General features: G+C 31.0%; 1 protein-coding gene across 1 annotated transcript in view; it reads left to right on the forward strand.

The window, feature by feature from the left end:
* LOC123702815 overlaps positions 1 to 16,219 on the forward strand; it is a 47,380-nt gene that overhangs the window by 9,638 nt on the left and 21,523 nt on the right. The window contains exon 2 of the mRNA XM_045650617.1: positions 11,372 to 11,545. Coding sequence (XP_045506573.1) covers positions 11,375 to 11,545 — 171 coding nt within the window. The 5' untranslated portion in view covers positions 11,372 to 11,374. The remainder of the gene's footprint in view (positions 1 to 11,371; positions 11,546 to 16,219) is intronic.

Genomic DNA, 16,219 nt, shown 5'->3' on the forward strand with positions numbered 1-16,219 from the left:
TGTTCTGAACTATGTTAAAGTACATAAATACTTGCAACCAATGAAGTAGGCATTTGAATAATATAGTCATTGATAATATTTAATGTGGGTACTTAGGTATCATTTCTTATAGAGTTCTAATATAAGATAATATTATATCGTATTACATTTTAACAGTATTTTTGTTTGTTATATTAGCGTTAGGTACTTATAAGTGCTATCTCGACTTTTAAGTGACATAAAAATACAAAGAAAATTGCTTTAATGAAAAAATCTAATTACTCAACGAACAATTTTTATAAAAGGCTTTTATTCGAGTGTATTCACGATTCACTTCCCAATATACGAATGCCTCTCGATTGCCGATGCGAATATATTTTGTTTTAATCGATTTTAAATCGAATACTCGGGATTGCTTTTTAAACGAATAAAATTAAGCCTTGAGTGTTTCATTATTCATAATCGAGTTTTGCTCAAAAGTAAATATTATAAGTATTTCAAAGGTGAAATAGGTTTTCTGTTTCCTCTTAACGCGTAAACAGTATGAAATTTATAATTGATTCTAAGGTATTTGAACGTTATTCCAAATTTGTCCAAATTAGCTATCCACCCGCGGCTTCGCCCGCTTTGTCTAAAACCTAATAAATTATTTACTAAAACCTTCCCATTGAATCACTCTATCTATTAAAAAAACCGCATCAAAATCCGTTTCGTTGTTTCAAAGATTTATGTAGGACATAATATTATGGTCAGAGAAAGCGATTTTGTTTTATACTATGTAGTGATTGTACATTACATATTTTTTCATTGTATCTACTTACATACAACATTTTCATGATCCAAACCAGAGGCTCAAAAATAAAGATTTTAATTGAAAAGAAAATGGTGTAACTCTTAATAACTAACGCAAATCTCTTATTTAAAATTTCACTTATATCAACCTTTTTCGGATGTATTTTTAAGTGGGGAATATTTTCCCGAAACAAATTCAATTTAATGCCTTAATTGAAATTTGTGCTTCCCTTTTTTTGTCCTCCACTCAAGAAATAATATTTCTTTGTTAAATTTAGTATCGTACCTTCAAGGAATTTAAGAATTTTTTTACACGATAATTTCTCAAAGGCTGATAAAAATTACCCACCTTCTTTATTATTTTAATTGTTTAGGAAAAAATATTTTTAAAATATTTCACAGCATCAGTTCTAATCTAAGTTGTTGTTAATTTTTAAAAACGTATCCTACTTATATTGTAAATGCGAAAGTTTGTGAGGATGGATGTAGGTAAATGTTTATTTCTCTTTCACGCAAATACCTACTACTGAAACGATTATAATTAAATTTAGCATACATATAGAGGGTAACTTGGATTAACTCATAGAATATTATGTTTTATCCCGGAAATACCACGGTAACGGGAATTATGCGGTTTTTCTTTGAAAACGCGGACGAAGCCGCGGTCGGAAAGCTAGTTGATTATATTTATAAACCTACCTGTTTTATCTTATCATGAATAGAAGTTGCTTATCCTTCATTTACAGTAGTAGGTACCTACATTGTCGTTATATTGGCTTTAGCTAATATCTTCAATACAGTCTAGTTTATCACAGCGATGACAAACACTAAAATTTTCAACAGCCATCAATTTGGACCCCACATTAATCAGTTGCGACAAAGCAGCTGTTTCCATCGCGATTGTTTTAAAAAAATACCAAATCGACTCGTATTTGTACTTGCATAGGGGTCGAAATTACGTCTACGGATTTCTGGCAAGATGCCAAATTGGAAGCGATAGGCCAGGCGAAATTTTAATGTGTTACTGAAACTTCATAAAGGACTGAGGCATATACGGAAGCAATCCGTGGGATATTATTTCATGGATGGGTAATTTCAGGGCTGTCTACTGCATTTTATTATGTACTCAAAACTGCAGTACTGTTCCTAGGGTTGGCAAAGGTGTTTCTATAGTTTGTTATTCTTTGATATGGCGCTCAATGTGATGTAAGTACTACTAGGAATTTAAATAAATCTGTATTATTCTTATGTGATGTGATAAAAAAATCTGAGGGTTACACTAATGTTCTATGGTTTAATGTTTTAACTCGTATGAGTGAAGCTGGGTATCGACTTCGCGCTCCTGGCGCGCGCGCCATGAATGACCGCGCCGAGAGTGCGTTCCGCGGAGCGCGTTCCAAATAATTGAAGTATATGTTATGTATACACAATATAATACCCGTCCGATTAGGGCCCTTCTGGCCTCCTCCACTCAAGCGACAGCTCAAGCCGACGCCCTTGTGCATGTCGCTACCAGGGTGAACCTTCAGTTCACCCCCGCGTCCGCGTTAAAATGTAGAAGCCCTTGGCTAACATTGAGAAACACCTTACAAAAAAAAAAAAAAAAAAACAATATAATAATGTTATGTGTACACATAACATTAAGATTAAACATTAAGAATAACTAAAGCCTATTACTTATATCTTTATTTTTTGATAATTAGCTTAATGACAATTTCATTAACTATGAATGAAAGAGACTCTCTCTCTACTCTAAACTTTCTTACATTTATGTGTGTGCCAATTTAATTAAATAGACATATTTTTATATAACCAATGTTTATTGGAACATCCTGAGAAATGTTCTGTAGCTTACGTATATAAACGTTAAAATAGCGGCGAATTTCACTTAGCAAATTTTGCGAGTTAAGTTTTCACTTCAATCCGAATTTCAGAGACACTAAGTATGTGAAATATTTGCATTTATTTCGATCAAAGAAGAAGTTATTACTTCTCACAAATTCAAGTTATTAAGTCCAGAACTTAACGCTTGAAATCACTTTGTGTATAATAACTCCATTAGTTGCGAAACTCATAAGGCTTAGCTCTTTGAGAAATATCCGGATTCATTTAAGTTCGTTTATTGTTTCGTATCTTGTATAATTCTGTTTTAAATTGTAGAAACAAAAATAACAGTTTACTATTTATAGCAGGATCGCTTCGCGGTAGATATTATATTTTGTCCTTCTCAATCTATCTCACCTGCGTATTGCTGTGATTATTGGAAATAAATAAAGAAGGTAGGCAGGTATCTCATACATGTTCTCATTTTCATTTACTTTCATTTTTTCCCTTTTTCATTTATTATTGAACCACTATCATGCTGCTAACAGTATCCGGTACCTACATATTGTCTTATTTTGCCTATTTAAGTACATTATATATTTTTATACGGTACCTACTAGCTGCTCCGCGCGGTTTCACCCCCGTGGCTCCACTCCTGTTGGTCGCAGCGTAATGATATATAGCATAGAACCTTCCTCGATAAATGGGCTATCTAACACCGAAAAAATTTTCAAATCGGACCAGTAGTTCCCGAGATTAGCGCGTTCAAACAAACAAACAAACAAACAAACTCTTCAGCTTTATAATATTAGTATAGATTGAACATTTAGGGGGTTTATGTAATTTTAAATATTTTTTTTAACATTTTATAATTATTTATTAAATAGTGTTACTTTTATGACTTAGGTAGTCAATATTATAGTATTTTTATTATAGTATTTTTAAATCATTATCGTATTTTTTTCATTTTAAAAATAAAATGAACACACTAAAGCATTTGTTCAAATCTATGTGAGTTTTTATTATCTAGCACAGCCATATTTGTTCAATTATGACGACAAACATACACACTCGCTTTGGCGTGACAAATATTGGAACAAAATGATGTCAATTTGGATGTATTTTTAACCGACTTCCATAAAATAATGCAAGGTGTTCAATTCGTAGAGTATGTTTATTTATTTAAGTCTATGTTTTTTAAAAGAAACTTTATTGTCGATGCAAAAAGAACATATTTTAAGCACCGACTCCAAATTGACTTAAAAAAAATACTGTCGAACTGAGTTATGTCGTACGGGAAAATAGATACAATTAAAATCATTATTATCATAAGAGTACAAAAATGAATAATAAATATAAGTATTTTATATTTTCTAGATAACAATTTTTCGAATAAGTATTACACATTTTATTTCCCACCACGAAGAAAGATTACTATAGGTAATTGATAGTAAATCACAAAGGATTGCATTAGCAGATTGAAATAATATAATAATGAAATTGATGTTTCCAGAAAAAATGCTATGTATCTATTGTAAAGGCGAGTATACATTAGCGTATCGTGAATGAGATTAATTATTTTTAAACCTTTTAACTTTATGATGAACGAGTAATATAATTTAAGATTTTTCTTTGCACGGAACCTCTCTTTTTATGTAAAATTGTAAAACCACAAAATAATCTTAAGTGCTAACTGAACACATATTAATGTGCTAGGCCATTACATAACTATAGATATAAGTACCTACACAATATCAAAACTAAATGCTTTTATTATTTTCTATTTTGTAACAACAATTGAAAGCCTATTTTAAAATATTCTTGTATATTTTTATAATATGCCAAGGAAGTTTTGAAACCAAAAATATTCACCAAACCGCATCATGTATTTTCAAAAGCAAATACAAACTTCATATCTAAAATTAATCCTGATTCTCTTGAATATAGAATACAATTTGAATGCAATAGTGTTATTAGTGTATACTGCTTTCACAACATTGAAGGTGGATTTACATTATAGGATGTTATGAATGAAATATTACGATTACCGTGTGCAGTGTGTAGGTACGGTACCTATAAGTATTATATTATTACTAGTGGTCCGCCCCGGCTTCGCCCGTGGTACGTATTTCGCAATAAAAGGTAGCCTATGTCCTTTCTCGGGTATCAAAATATCTCCATACCAAATTTCATGCAAATTGGTTCAGTAGTTTAGGCGTGATTGAGTAACAGACAGACAGACAGAGTTACTTTCGCATTTATAATATTATAGTAAGGATTTGTTGTAGGTACATATTATAGTCTGTAATGTCTGTAATATACTCTGGTATTTCGTTATATTATATCTTAATACAATACTATTAAAGAAGTAATAGACGTTATTACAAAAATCTTATTGTTCCTTGATTGCAAACACGTTCTCAAAAAGAATTGGATATATATTTTCTGCTTAATTGTTTTTTTTACACAAATGTTATAATTTTACAAATAGGAAACTAATTCTTCTTTTATCTATGTTTAATGTCTATGGCATAATTAACTCTACGGAAGTTGGTAATATACTCACATTTCTCTTACAATTGAAAATAAAAGATTTACTGTAAAATACGTACTTATACAAGATAAAGCTATAAACGCCACCAAAAAACTCAAACAATTATATTTTCAAACATATCCCAAAAGTGCACGTTAAATGTGCACCATAATGTGCACCTGCATTTGTCTACTTCGCAACCATAAGCTTCACTTGGCAGACACTCCGTTAACTTAGCTTGTAAAACTTGAACAAAGTTATTTGCAAAATGGAAACGGACCACATATCTTGAAAATGTTAATTCTTAACTTGTTGTGGACAATTTTGTGAATTCGAAATAAAGTTTGGAAAATGGTATCATATTGTATGAAGTTTGTGTTATTATTATTTTAGATTTTCGGTATGTATGCTGTTAATTTTGTTGGTAGTGTTTTTAATAAATGTGATTGTTTTTGCATTATACTTTTGCTTATGTAAACAATAATACAACCTGTTTGGATTTTTGCTGGATACTTTAGATGAGATTCTGTAATTATTATATTATTTTAAAATATAGTTGTGAGACAATCCAAATTTTAGCATTACCTTATTATATAAGGTACCACAATTGCTAACATATTACGTAAGTACTTTTTACTGCAGTCGTTAAGTCACAGAATGAAGCATATCAAATACAAAAAATTCTCGATATAGGTACCTACGCCACTGACCACTAAAAAAAATTTGAAAACAAAAAATACGATTTGAAAATGCATTTTATTCCACTTAAACATACCCGATTTCATACCGCAAAGTTCATATGTCCCGAAAAAATATTTGTTCAAATATTGAAATGCGAATTTCGAATCGAAGCGAATGAATGGCCGCTTTTAGTGAACCACTTTAAAGGCAATTTGTAATTGAATCCACTTATATAGTTTGCGTTAAAATGCTTGAAAGTCTATACGTCAATGCAAATGCAATAATAATTTATTATAAGGTGCAAAGTATTAACATGCCATCTATATTTCGTAGGTAATTGATTTTTAATGTTATAGCCATGACTGTATGATATACTAGCGGTCCGCCCCGGCTTCACCCGTCATTCTTCTTGTTACGTTACGTTTTCTCTCCATAAGAACCATCCTCGTACATTCATTATAATAAAAATAGAATTATCGAAATCGGTCCAGCCGTTCACCCGTGATGCTGTGACCAAGGGAAATATGGATTCCTTTATATATATAGAGATTTATCTATCAATCTATACCTTATGGATGTTAGCTGATGCAATCACATACTGAATGGACTTGAAACTCGAAATCTGAATAATTTTACTATATATAAAAAGTTAGTACATAAACATGTGTTATATTGCTGTCCCATAATGTAAAAAGATGACATATTTTACAAATTAGAATAGGTTTTGTACGATTTATGTTGATCAAAATATTCTGATAGTGCATAGAGCACTATGTATTAAACCTCTCTAACTATTTAGTGATCTGTGCTACGAGCATGCTACGAGCAAAAAGAAGGGGAAAATTCTTATCATTTCTTACATAATTCTAAACATTTCAAATTTTTTGAATCGTGCTTACAGCCTAGTATTTAAAAGATATTTACATTTCCAATTATTAAAGATAATTAATAACAACCCGTAGTAACCGGGCAATAAAAATTAAAAACATAAAACGATGTGCAGATTTAAAAAATATTAAGTATTTTTTAAATCTGCTCATCGTCTCGATTTGAATACACAACATTAATTTCGTGAAAATTAAACAAACATTTTACTTTCTTTTGATATTATTTCGAACATTCGAGAGACAGGGCCCGTGGTGTTTTTAAATTTTTAGCGCTACGCTGAGCTTCACGGGAAAAAAGCTGTAGCATGCGGTCCGTTTTATGTCCGCAGTAAATTTAAAGTCGCCTTTGTTGTTATATTTATATCATACAAGCTTTGACCGATGTCCTGTCTGAAAAAAAAAATTCTTTCAGCAAGCTATTTTAGAGAGGAAATCTATTGAATTTTGCACGTTTGGTCAACGTCGATTCTCCGACTTATTGATTGAAATTGAATTATTAAGTATATTGATTGAAATTGAACAACTAACACTGCATAGGTACCACAAAATAGTTATAAGACGGGTTGACACAGAAGTGCGCGAGGAACCTCGCCCTGTGTGAACCCGCCTATATAATAGGTAGGTATGTATAACATCCTTAATAGACGAAGGTATTGAAAAGGTTCAAAGTCCAATTACTCGATCTTGAAAGCAGCTGCTACCTATAAATTCGTCCACTCTTTGTACTATAAATAGCACAGGTAAATCGAAAAGCTATTTATATTTATGTAAATTATTTATTAATTTCTCCATTGAAAGGCTCATTCAAAATGACTAATGGTGATAAAATGATTGATATCTTCAGGAGGGTCGTTTTTATGAAGCGATTCCTGAAGGGAATTTCATTAAGATGTTCTCATTCAAAACGACGACGAAATTTCAATTGGAAAAACATAATGAACTGTTTGGGAAATCGAGTTAAATAAGACAAATTGAGCAAGGTCATTTATTGTTTTAATAAACTATTAATAGGTAAGTGAACTATTTATTGGGCATGCACTCTAAGCATTGTTTATTTGATAAACATTTTCTAAACATTCTTGAAATGATATTAATTGCTTCCATGTACACAAAATATAACATGATTTATATACTTAAGTAAGTGTTTTTTTTTTTGCCAAATAAATTAAATATGGAAATCTCTATTAGTTCTTTAGATATCGATTTATTGTTATTATTGACTACATAATATAAAACCATAAAATATATTTTCTGTAGAAAATAGCTCAATGCTTAGAGTGCATGCCCAATATAATATGTAGGTACTTAGTTCACTTATTTACAGTTTATTAAAAAATCAATGACCTTCACTTTACATTAATGACTGTTCACTTTATATAATAATGTGCAACACTACGGCGACTAACCATACAAAAATATGTTTATTAAATTATAATAATAAGTACGAATCCATTAGCCATCGTATTGTATTTTAATTGTTTTATTGATAAACTTCGTTGGTAAATGAAAACAAAGCCTTGCCTCATAAAATACAAAGCTTCACACGCAAAATAATAATGAGGGTAGCAATTAAACTAATGACCCAACTTATATGGCAGAAAAGCTAGATAATTAGTCTCTTATGGATGCCCTAAAGAGAGCTCTAGAGTCTAGAAAGATGTTTTTTCTTAGATATGGAGACACAGTAACAATGACGAAACAATAGCGTGTGTTGATTTTAGTGTCGGCATTTTTGTCGTGTTTTTGCAAAAAAAACTCGTTTATTTGTAAGGAAGATAGGTCACGGGTTTCGACTATGCAGGAAAGGTTGGTTTTCTGTTTTAAATGCAGTCTTAAATCGGTATTAAATCTCAATAACAATCTGCTTACTGAACTATTCATAGTCAGTTCAATGTTATATAAGAAATTTATATTTTTAAATATTTTCCTCGTCTAACTATATAGTTGTTGCTTTTTTTAATAACTTAAAGAAGGTAAAGTAATAGTACAAATCTCTTGGCAATTTATATAGATTTTAATGAATGAAAGGGAACTATGAAAATTGTAATAGAACTAAATATATTACCTACATAAGTGATTATAACAGGATTGTTCTACAAAGCTGTAACTCAAAATAGAATTATGTCTGTCTGTCTGTCAAGCCTGGTTTGTACTCATAGATACATTTCACATGCTCAGAATTATACATTTCCAAACTTAAATTATGAAAATGAAGATTTGTGAAATTATAAACAACTGAACCGAAATTGGCTGGAAATTTGCTTTACTGGTAGTTTTTAAAATATAGACCCAAAACACATAAAATAAGCTTTAAACAACGCAGCTTCGTCTGTTTTATCTAAAACTTAACAAATTACCTATCTATATATTTCCATAAAAATCGGTGCAGTTGTTTTTGAATTTATCACGAACAGATAGAGAAACACTACGGTGGTCTTTTTTTATAATATTATTTAAGTATTTATTTATTTATACTCTTTATTGTGCTGTCAAAAATACAAACAAAACTTCTTCTAAAAGAAAAACAGCACAGAAGGCGGCCTTATCACTTAAGAGTGATCTCTTCCAGGCAACCAACTGATAGAAGATAAACAATAAACTAGAAATAGGAGGTAGGTAGAAAGTATACGCAAAGATAATTATCTTATCTTATATTCCATACTTTCATTATCTAGTTACTTGTAAAGTGCTACGAGAGTAGTCACATGCTAAAACAAGTAACTACGGCCACAAAAAGAAAAACTAAAAATATAGCCCGACTGAAAAACTTTCCCGCGTTTTTACGCATAAATTTACATTGGCTTAAGATAAAATGACCCATGACTTATCGCGGTCTATTCTTCAAGGCTTTGCGGTAGATTATGGAGGTAGTGAATTTATTTGATACCATTATAGAGGTGGAACTTTAAGCCTATCGTATTTGGTTGATATGTTTACTTAATTTATAGCGACAGTGGCTGTGATCTGTAATGTCTATTGTCTATGTACCCACTGCAAATGATTAGGTAATTAAATAGTTGGTCGCGGAAGAATTCTAACAAATACCCGCGGCCCCCTCATTAAATCGGTTCGACGGAACACAGTGGGGTTTTAGTCGGTAAGAATCCGACATAACCCACGGCTCCTTCCCCGGGGGCCGTGGGTATCTTTGGAAGATTTCCCCATTATAAAAAAAGGTAATTAAATAGTTATTTATATGTTAATAAGAATAAACGGTAGAAAAAAAACCACTGCAACCTTTGTAACACAATGTCCAACTCAGTGTATTTGTGTGTCTGTTTCATGTTGATATCCTACTATGTTTATGTGTCTGTTTAAATCACTAGACAGATTTACAGTTATCCCTTGAAATTGTATTTGAAACAACTATAGATTACCTTTAAATTGTTAATAAAAATAAAAATAAATTCAGAACAGATACCTACTTAGTTCATGTTTTAAATAAGTAGTTACCAACCTACTTAATTTTATACATATACAACCTGTATACATTATAGCTATACCTATTATATACAGGAATACATTATATATAGCGTAAATCATTACCCATATGTTTGACAACAAGCGTCCAGTTTATACAAACACCAAGTTAAATTGGGGTTCAAAGGTTATTAGGGTATGTCAATAAACATGTGGAAATAAAATTTATGGGAGTGGGTTCGGAATTTCCTGTAGTTAATGGTTTCTAATTTTGGGATATACTGGTTACACATGCAAAAGGTTTTCCTAAACAATTATATTATTAAACTTTGCTAGTACCTAGGTATATTGAAGTAATTAAACAATAATTAATGATTATGATAAAGTATGTTACAATTAAAATTGGATTTTAGTCTAAATTGCACACAAAATATCTTTAAATTATTGTACTTTCTTGTTTATATACTATAATTGCAATTTAAAATATAATATTAGGCATTAGAATGTTTTTAATGTTGCCTTAGAAATTCGTTATCTGAAATAGAAGCATTATGTTTTCCGTGAACTTAACAAAAATTTATACAAATACAATAAAAACATCAACAAACTAAATAAAATATTTTATTATTTGATCTACAGAGATTTAAAAATGTACATAAAAAATATAACCACTGCATTCTACAGATTACTCAATCCCAAAATATTTACCACTAGCAATCTCATTATAGGCCCCAATACCTTCATTTTATGTGATAGGGAATATCGTAAACACAAAAAGGTATGTAATATATCCAAATGGGTTTACCCCAAAGGTGTAATGTGGTAAACAAAAATGTTAATAACCGTTTAGTAAATTTGTGTTTTCTCCGTAATGTTAGACTTTAACTGCTAAATGATTTGTTCTATTATGAGCATGGTTGGTAATAGGTTCTTTTTTTAAGTGTAAGCTATAATCGATTTATAACGTGTTAATTTGTTACTATAACCAGTTAAAAAATAGCTTTCTGTGAATTTCTTAATAAAATTTTACGCTGCCAAAAATCGATCATGGATCGGGATTCGAAACCATATTTAAAATATTCACAAATTCCATAAAAAAAAATAGAAAGCTAAATTTCGCTAAATTTAAATTTTGCAGCTCATAAAATATATAATAAGGCTATGCTTAAGGGATACCAGGCTAGGATCAGATAGAAATCTTTATTGTTATAAGTTTAATAGATATAATTTACGAACTAAATCAATTTTGTTCCAGACAATGAGCACGTCCCTCACAATCCTTTGTCTACTGGCGCTAGTAGCAGCGAGCACTGGCATCCGTTGCTGGCAGTGCGGCCAGTACAGTGATGGGGTCGGGTCTATCACACCCTGTAACAACAGAAGTGCTACGAGATTGGCGGAATGCGCGCCGAATGCGAAGTTTTGTATTGTAAGTATATTATATAAGGTACTTTATGGCATCTTTTACTGTCGGTGCGGTCAGTACAGTGATGGGGTCGGGTCTATCACACCCTGTAACAACATAAGTGCTACAAGGTTGGAGGAGTGCGCGCCGAATGCTAAATTTTGTATTGTAAGTATATGATTATGTACATATTGCATTTGTTGTTTCTATACATTGTAACGAGTAAGATTATAAAAAAAATAACATAAAAGAATTGCTAGAGCTTAATATTAATGCGCAGGGGTGGTTACAAGGGTGGTTATTATGTTATAGACAAGACATAGATAAATATAATATTATGTAGATACCTAACTACTTGAAAAAGTAAATAAATATTACATACAAAGACATAAATAACACATACCATACTACAAGTAAATAAATATTAGGTACATTTTCAATGCTTTGAATAATTATGTGTTATACATGAATATGCTGGCTAAAACCGATATGGTTTTATTTTTGAAAAGCTTTTTTTCACGGACATTTTTAAATTTATGACCGAAAAAATAACATACTACATTTTAAGGGAAACAATACATTTTTTTTAAAACATATAGGTAGTAAACTAAGATTTAAACATAAAAATTATATTTTTGTTGATACACGTACCTACTTAGATAAAAAAGCTTATTCCAGGCAATAATCACCAGGAGACTGTAGTATTATTTAGTGTGACATGCAAGCTACAGCCTACACTAATTTACAACATAAATCACATCATAGAGCAGTAAATTACACTAACCAAACAAATCTTAGCGACGTCAGTTGCGGCCATTTTGAGAAAGGTCGGACAAGATGGCGGATAAGCGAAAGCGCGGGAAATTGACGCGTAACATAACCTAAATCCTTAAATGTACTTTGATGGCTGTGTTTCCGATGGGAGACCATTGTTTGCATCATTTATTTGATTTAAATGTATGGTAGGAGGTTAATTATTGTAATCTGGGTTGTGTACGAAAATAAAAACTTCATTTATTGTGACGTGTTTTTGTGCTAGAGTAAAGTAACCTAACTTAATCTAACAACGATAGGCATGCAGACTTTATTTAGGTTTTGTTTATACTTACCACATATTACTAAATAAGTAGTTTAAAGCTTAAACGTATGCTTAAAATTAAATTCTAAACTGTATAGGTACTTAAATTAAAAATGTAGGTATAAGTCTTTTAATCAAAGGTATAGGTTGATGAAAATACTCGTACCTATCCGGTCTAAACAACTTTTTTGTTAAAAAGTTTTGAGATCTAAATATATTTCAATACGTACTTACCTAAAACGTATTTAATCCATACTAATATTATAAATGTGAAAGTAACTCTGTCTGTCTGTCTGTTACTCAAACACGCCTAAACTACTGAATAAATTTTCATGAAATTTGGTATGGAGATATTTTGATACCCGAGACCGAGAGCGTATCACATAGGCTACTTTTTATCCCGGAAAAATGGCGCAATCCTGGAAATCCCACGGGAACGTGAACTATGTGGGTTTTTCTTTGACTGCGCGGGCGAAGCCGCGGGCGGAAACCTAGTATAATATATAAAAACAACCCGATTATAAAATAAGTAAACTAAGCAAAATAGCTTACTCGGAAAGACCTTAATCTAAAAATATCTGTTTTTATCAAAGAGTTTTACAATAAATTTTCCGAGTAATTTGCTTTCCAGAAAATAATTATTTAATCGAATCGTTTTCATCCATTAGCGAATAACAACTTCGTGATATAGTCAATATATATTTATGTATGCGTGACTACAGGCTGAGTCAGTTATTACTTGCATGCAATCCTATCATAATTGGTGCAATGGATGCAATAGGGGAGTGCATTCAATATGCTTGCAATATGTCACATAGAAATTGGTATATTTAAGGTGTAAAATAGCATAAAAAATACTTATAGAATGACTCTACTCACATGTCTCTTAACTTATTTAAATCAATAGAATTTCTGTTCTTGGTAAATGTTTAATATCATTTAACATTGCAATTGATTAATAAAATATGCAATAGGTATATTTTCACTACACATTCTCATTTAATAAGCAAAGATAGAAAATAAATAAACAGATACAAACTATATCAAAATGAATACACAGAAACAAGCAAGAACTAGAAAATAATTTTGACTTTTTAAAATTTTGATTGAAATAACACGTTTCATCACAAAAGCTCAAAAGAAAAAGCCCTTTGTCTCAAATATGAGTTGTTATAACCATTATAACGTGTCGTGGAGATATCTTAAAAATAGCCGACAATATTCCAACCATATCATGACTAGAAAATGTCTTAAAGCAGTTTTATTTCTAGTGTGGGACAAGGACAGCGCTATATAGCTCGTCTAGCGCCATCACTTTCACACACTGGTATAAGACATGGTAACCTACATCAAATTCTCGTTTCCACGCTGCTTTGTGCCTCCTATTGACCCGTTTTCCCATTTTTCATCAGGCAATATTACATGTGAGGTACTTAACTTGGTGTTTAATTGTTTTTTGATAATTTGTTAAGTTGTATAGCATCATATTGATACAGAGTATTATATATATTTTAAAAAACAATCGCTAATCAAAAAGTGAAAGGTAGATAAAAAAAACAAATAGGTCAATTTACAGTTAGTATTCTGTTCTGCTTTGTTTTATTCTCGATCTATCGAGAAAAATAAAACTAACTTTTCATAAAAGCTCATATTTAATTTCTCGACATTCACTTACTACGCTCAGCTTACGAAAATTTTAATGAGGCCGATATTTTTTTACAGTTCTTCCAAATTCTGATCAGGTACAAAATATTATGTTTAGCCTCTTTTTTTCTAACTGTGTTGTACAGTGGTGAAAAATGATAATGTTATTCTTGAAATATGCGTATGTCATTTAGAGAAATATCTAAGATATACTGAGGCATTTTATTTTTATGTATGTAATAGTACCTATACATAGTGTTGAGTAGTGTAATAATCTAGGCACTATTCTAAAATGTAGATATATTTTTCAACGAAGATACACCGTACTATGTACCTACAATGTACCAACATTTACAAACGTAATATTTCTTATACGGCGATTATCATATAACTACCAAACGGTTAAAATAAGTAAAAGTAATTTGTGTAAAGGCCACCTTTAATATTTAATAACACAAACGTGAATTAAAATTCAATTGAAATCCCTTGCTTTTTAAAATGAAGGTGTCAAGTTGTTATTAACTCAATAACTATGAAAGAAATAATGAATGTTCATAAAATATAAAACTACCCGCAAATCATTATAATGTAACTTGTGGGAAAGTGGGACATTTGAATCTTTACAACTTGAGATGAAATCCGATTTTAAGGCCATTGAGGTTTTTCATGAACTAGAAAATGTTTTATCAACACTCGCTTGCAATAACCAAGTTTCTCGGTTCTTTAACATTTTATACTAAATCAAGTTTTATGATCGCATTGAAGGGCACTCTCTAAATACTTTTCATCGTAAAACTAGATTCTTTGACTGATGTTACAAACTTTTCTTTATGGTTCTAATAGATGGTTAGATAGTGTAATTTTTTACTAGTAATAGACATAGATCATGATTTTATCTCACTGTATGAATTTTTGAAGTGAAACTTCTTTATCGGGGTTGGAAAAAATTTAGTGTAACATTTTTTCGTTACGCGTGACATTTTTCCGTTACGCGCCATCTTTTTCGTATCCCTACCAGGTGTGATTCGTCGTATTACTGTAAAGTTGCATATTGTAAATAATTTTTTGAAAAATAAGGTCATAAAGAAGTTTCACTTCTTTTGTGTACACTAGTACACGCACACATTTTTATCTTCACTGCAGTGATGTGGATGTTAGACGTCTATTATAATACCAGCTGTGCCCCGCGGTTTGACACGCCTTGCACCAAAAATATAGGTATGGCCTATAGTCTTCTTCGATAAATACCCTATCCAATACTGAAAGATTTTTCAAAATCGGACCATCATTTTGATTATATTTTCAATACCTACTTTGGATTGAAGCAGTGGTGTGTAGTACCTATTTGCATATGAATTCAATATTCCTGTAATTCGTATTAAAATAAAAAGAAATATGTTCGTAAAATATGAACATGAGAGGTGCGGAGTGTATTGTGTTTGTTTAGATTTATCATAGTTCATATTTTATTTGATATCATTATTGGGTTACAATCACTGGGGATCCATACCTTCTCATGGAGAAGAGATATTCGAAGAAATATGCGACGACGACTTGGTGTAGACCGTAATAAATCTTGTTAGAATAAAACAAAATAGAATATAATATCATAGTAAATTAGATAAATAATTTGCGGCTGTAACTTATATATGAGTAAAGGTGCCGCTCCAGAAAATTGAAAGTATTATAGGAAAATTATTTTGACAAAATTATATTAATATTTTATCTAAATACAATAATAGATACTTATATCATATTATACTACACATGAATTCATATTATTATTTATTATGTATTCATCATATAAAATTATGTATTATTGTATGTAATGTAACATAATATATAATAACATTTTGACGACGCGGTTGGCGCAGTGGTAAAGTAACTGCCTACTGAGCCGACGGTCCCGGGTTCGATCCCCGGTCAGAGCAAATATTTGTGTGATGAACTCAATTATTTGTTCTTGGGTCTGGGTG

The sequence above is a fragment of the Colias croceus genome, chromosome 24 (assembly GCF_905220415.1).
Source record: "Colias croceus chromosome 24, ilColCroc2.1".
NCBI classification, from domain to species: domain Eukaryota; kingdom Metazoa; phylum Arthropoda; class Insecta; order Lepidoptera; family Pieridae; genus Colias; species Colias croceus.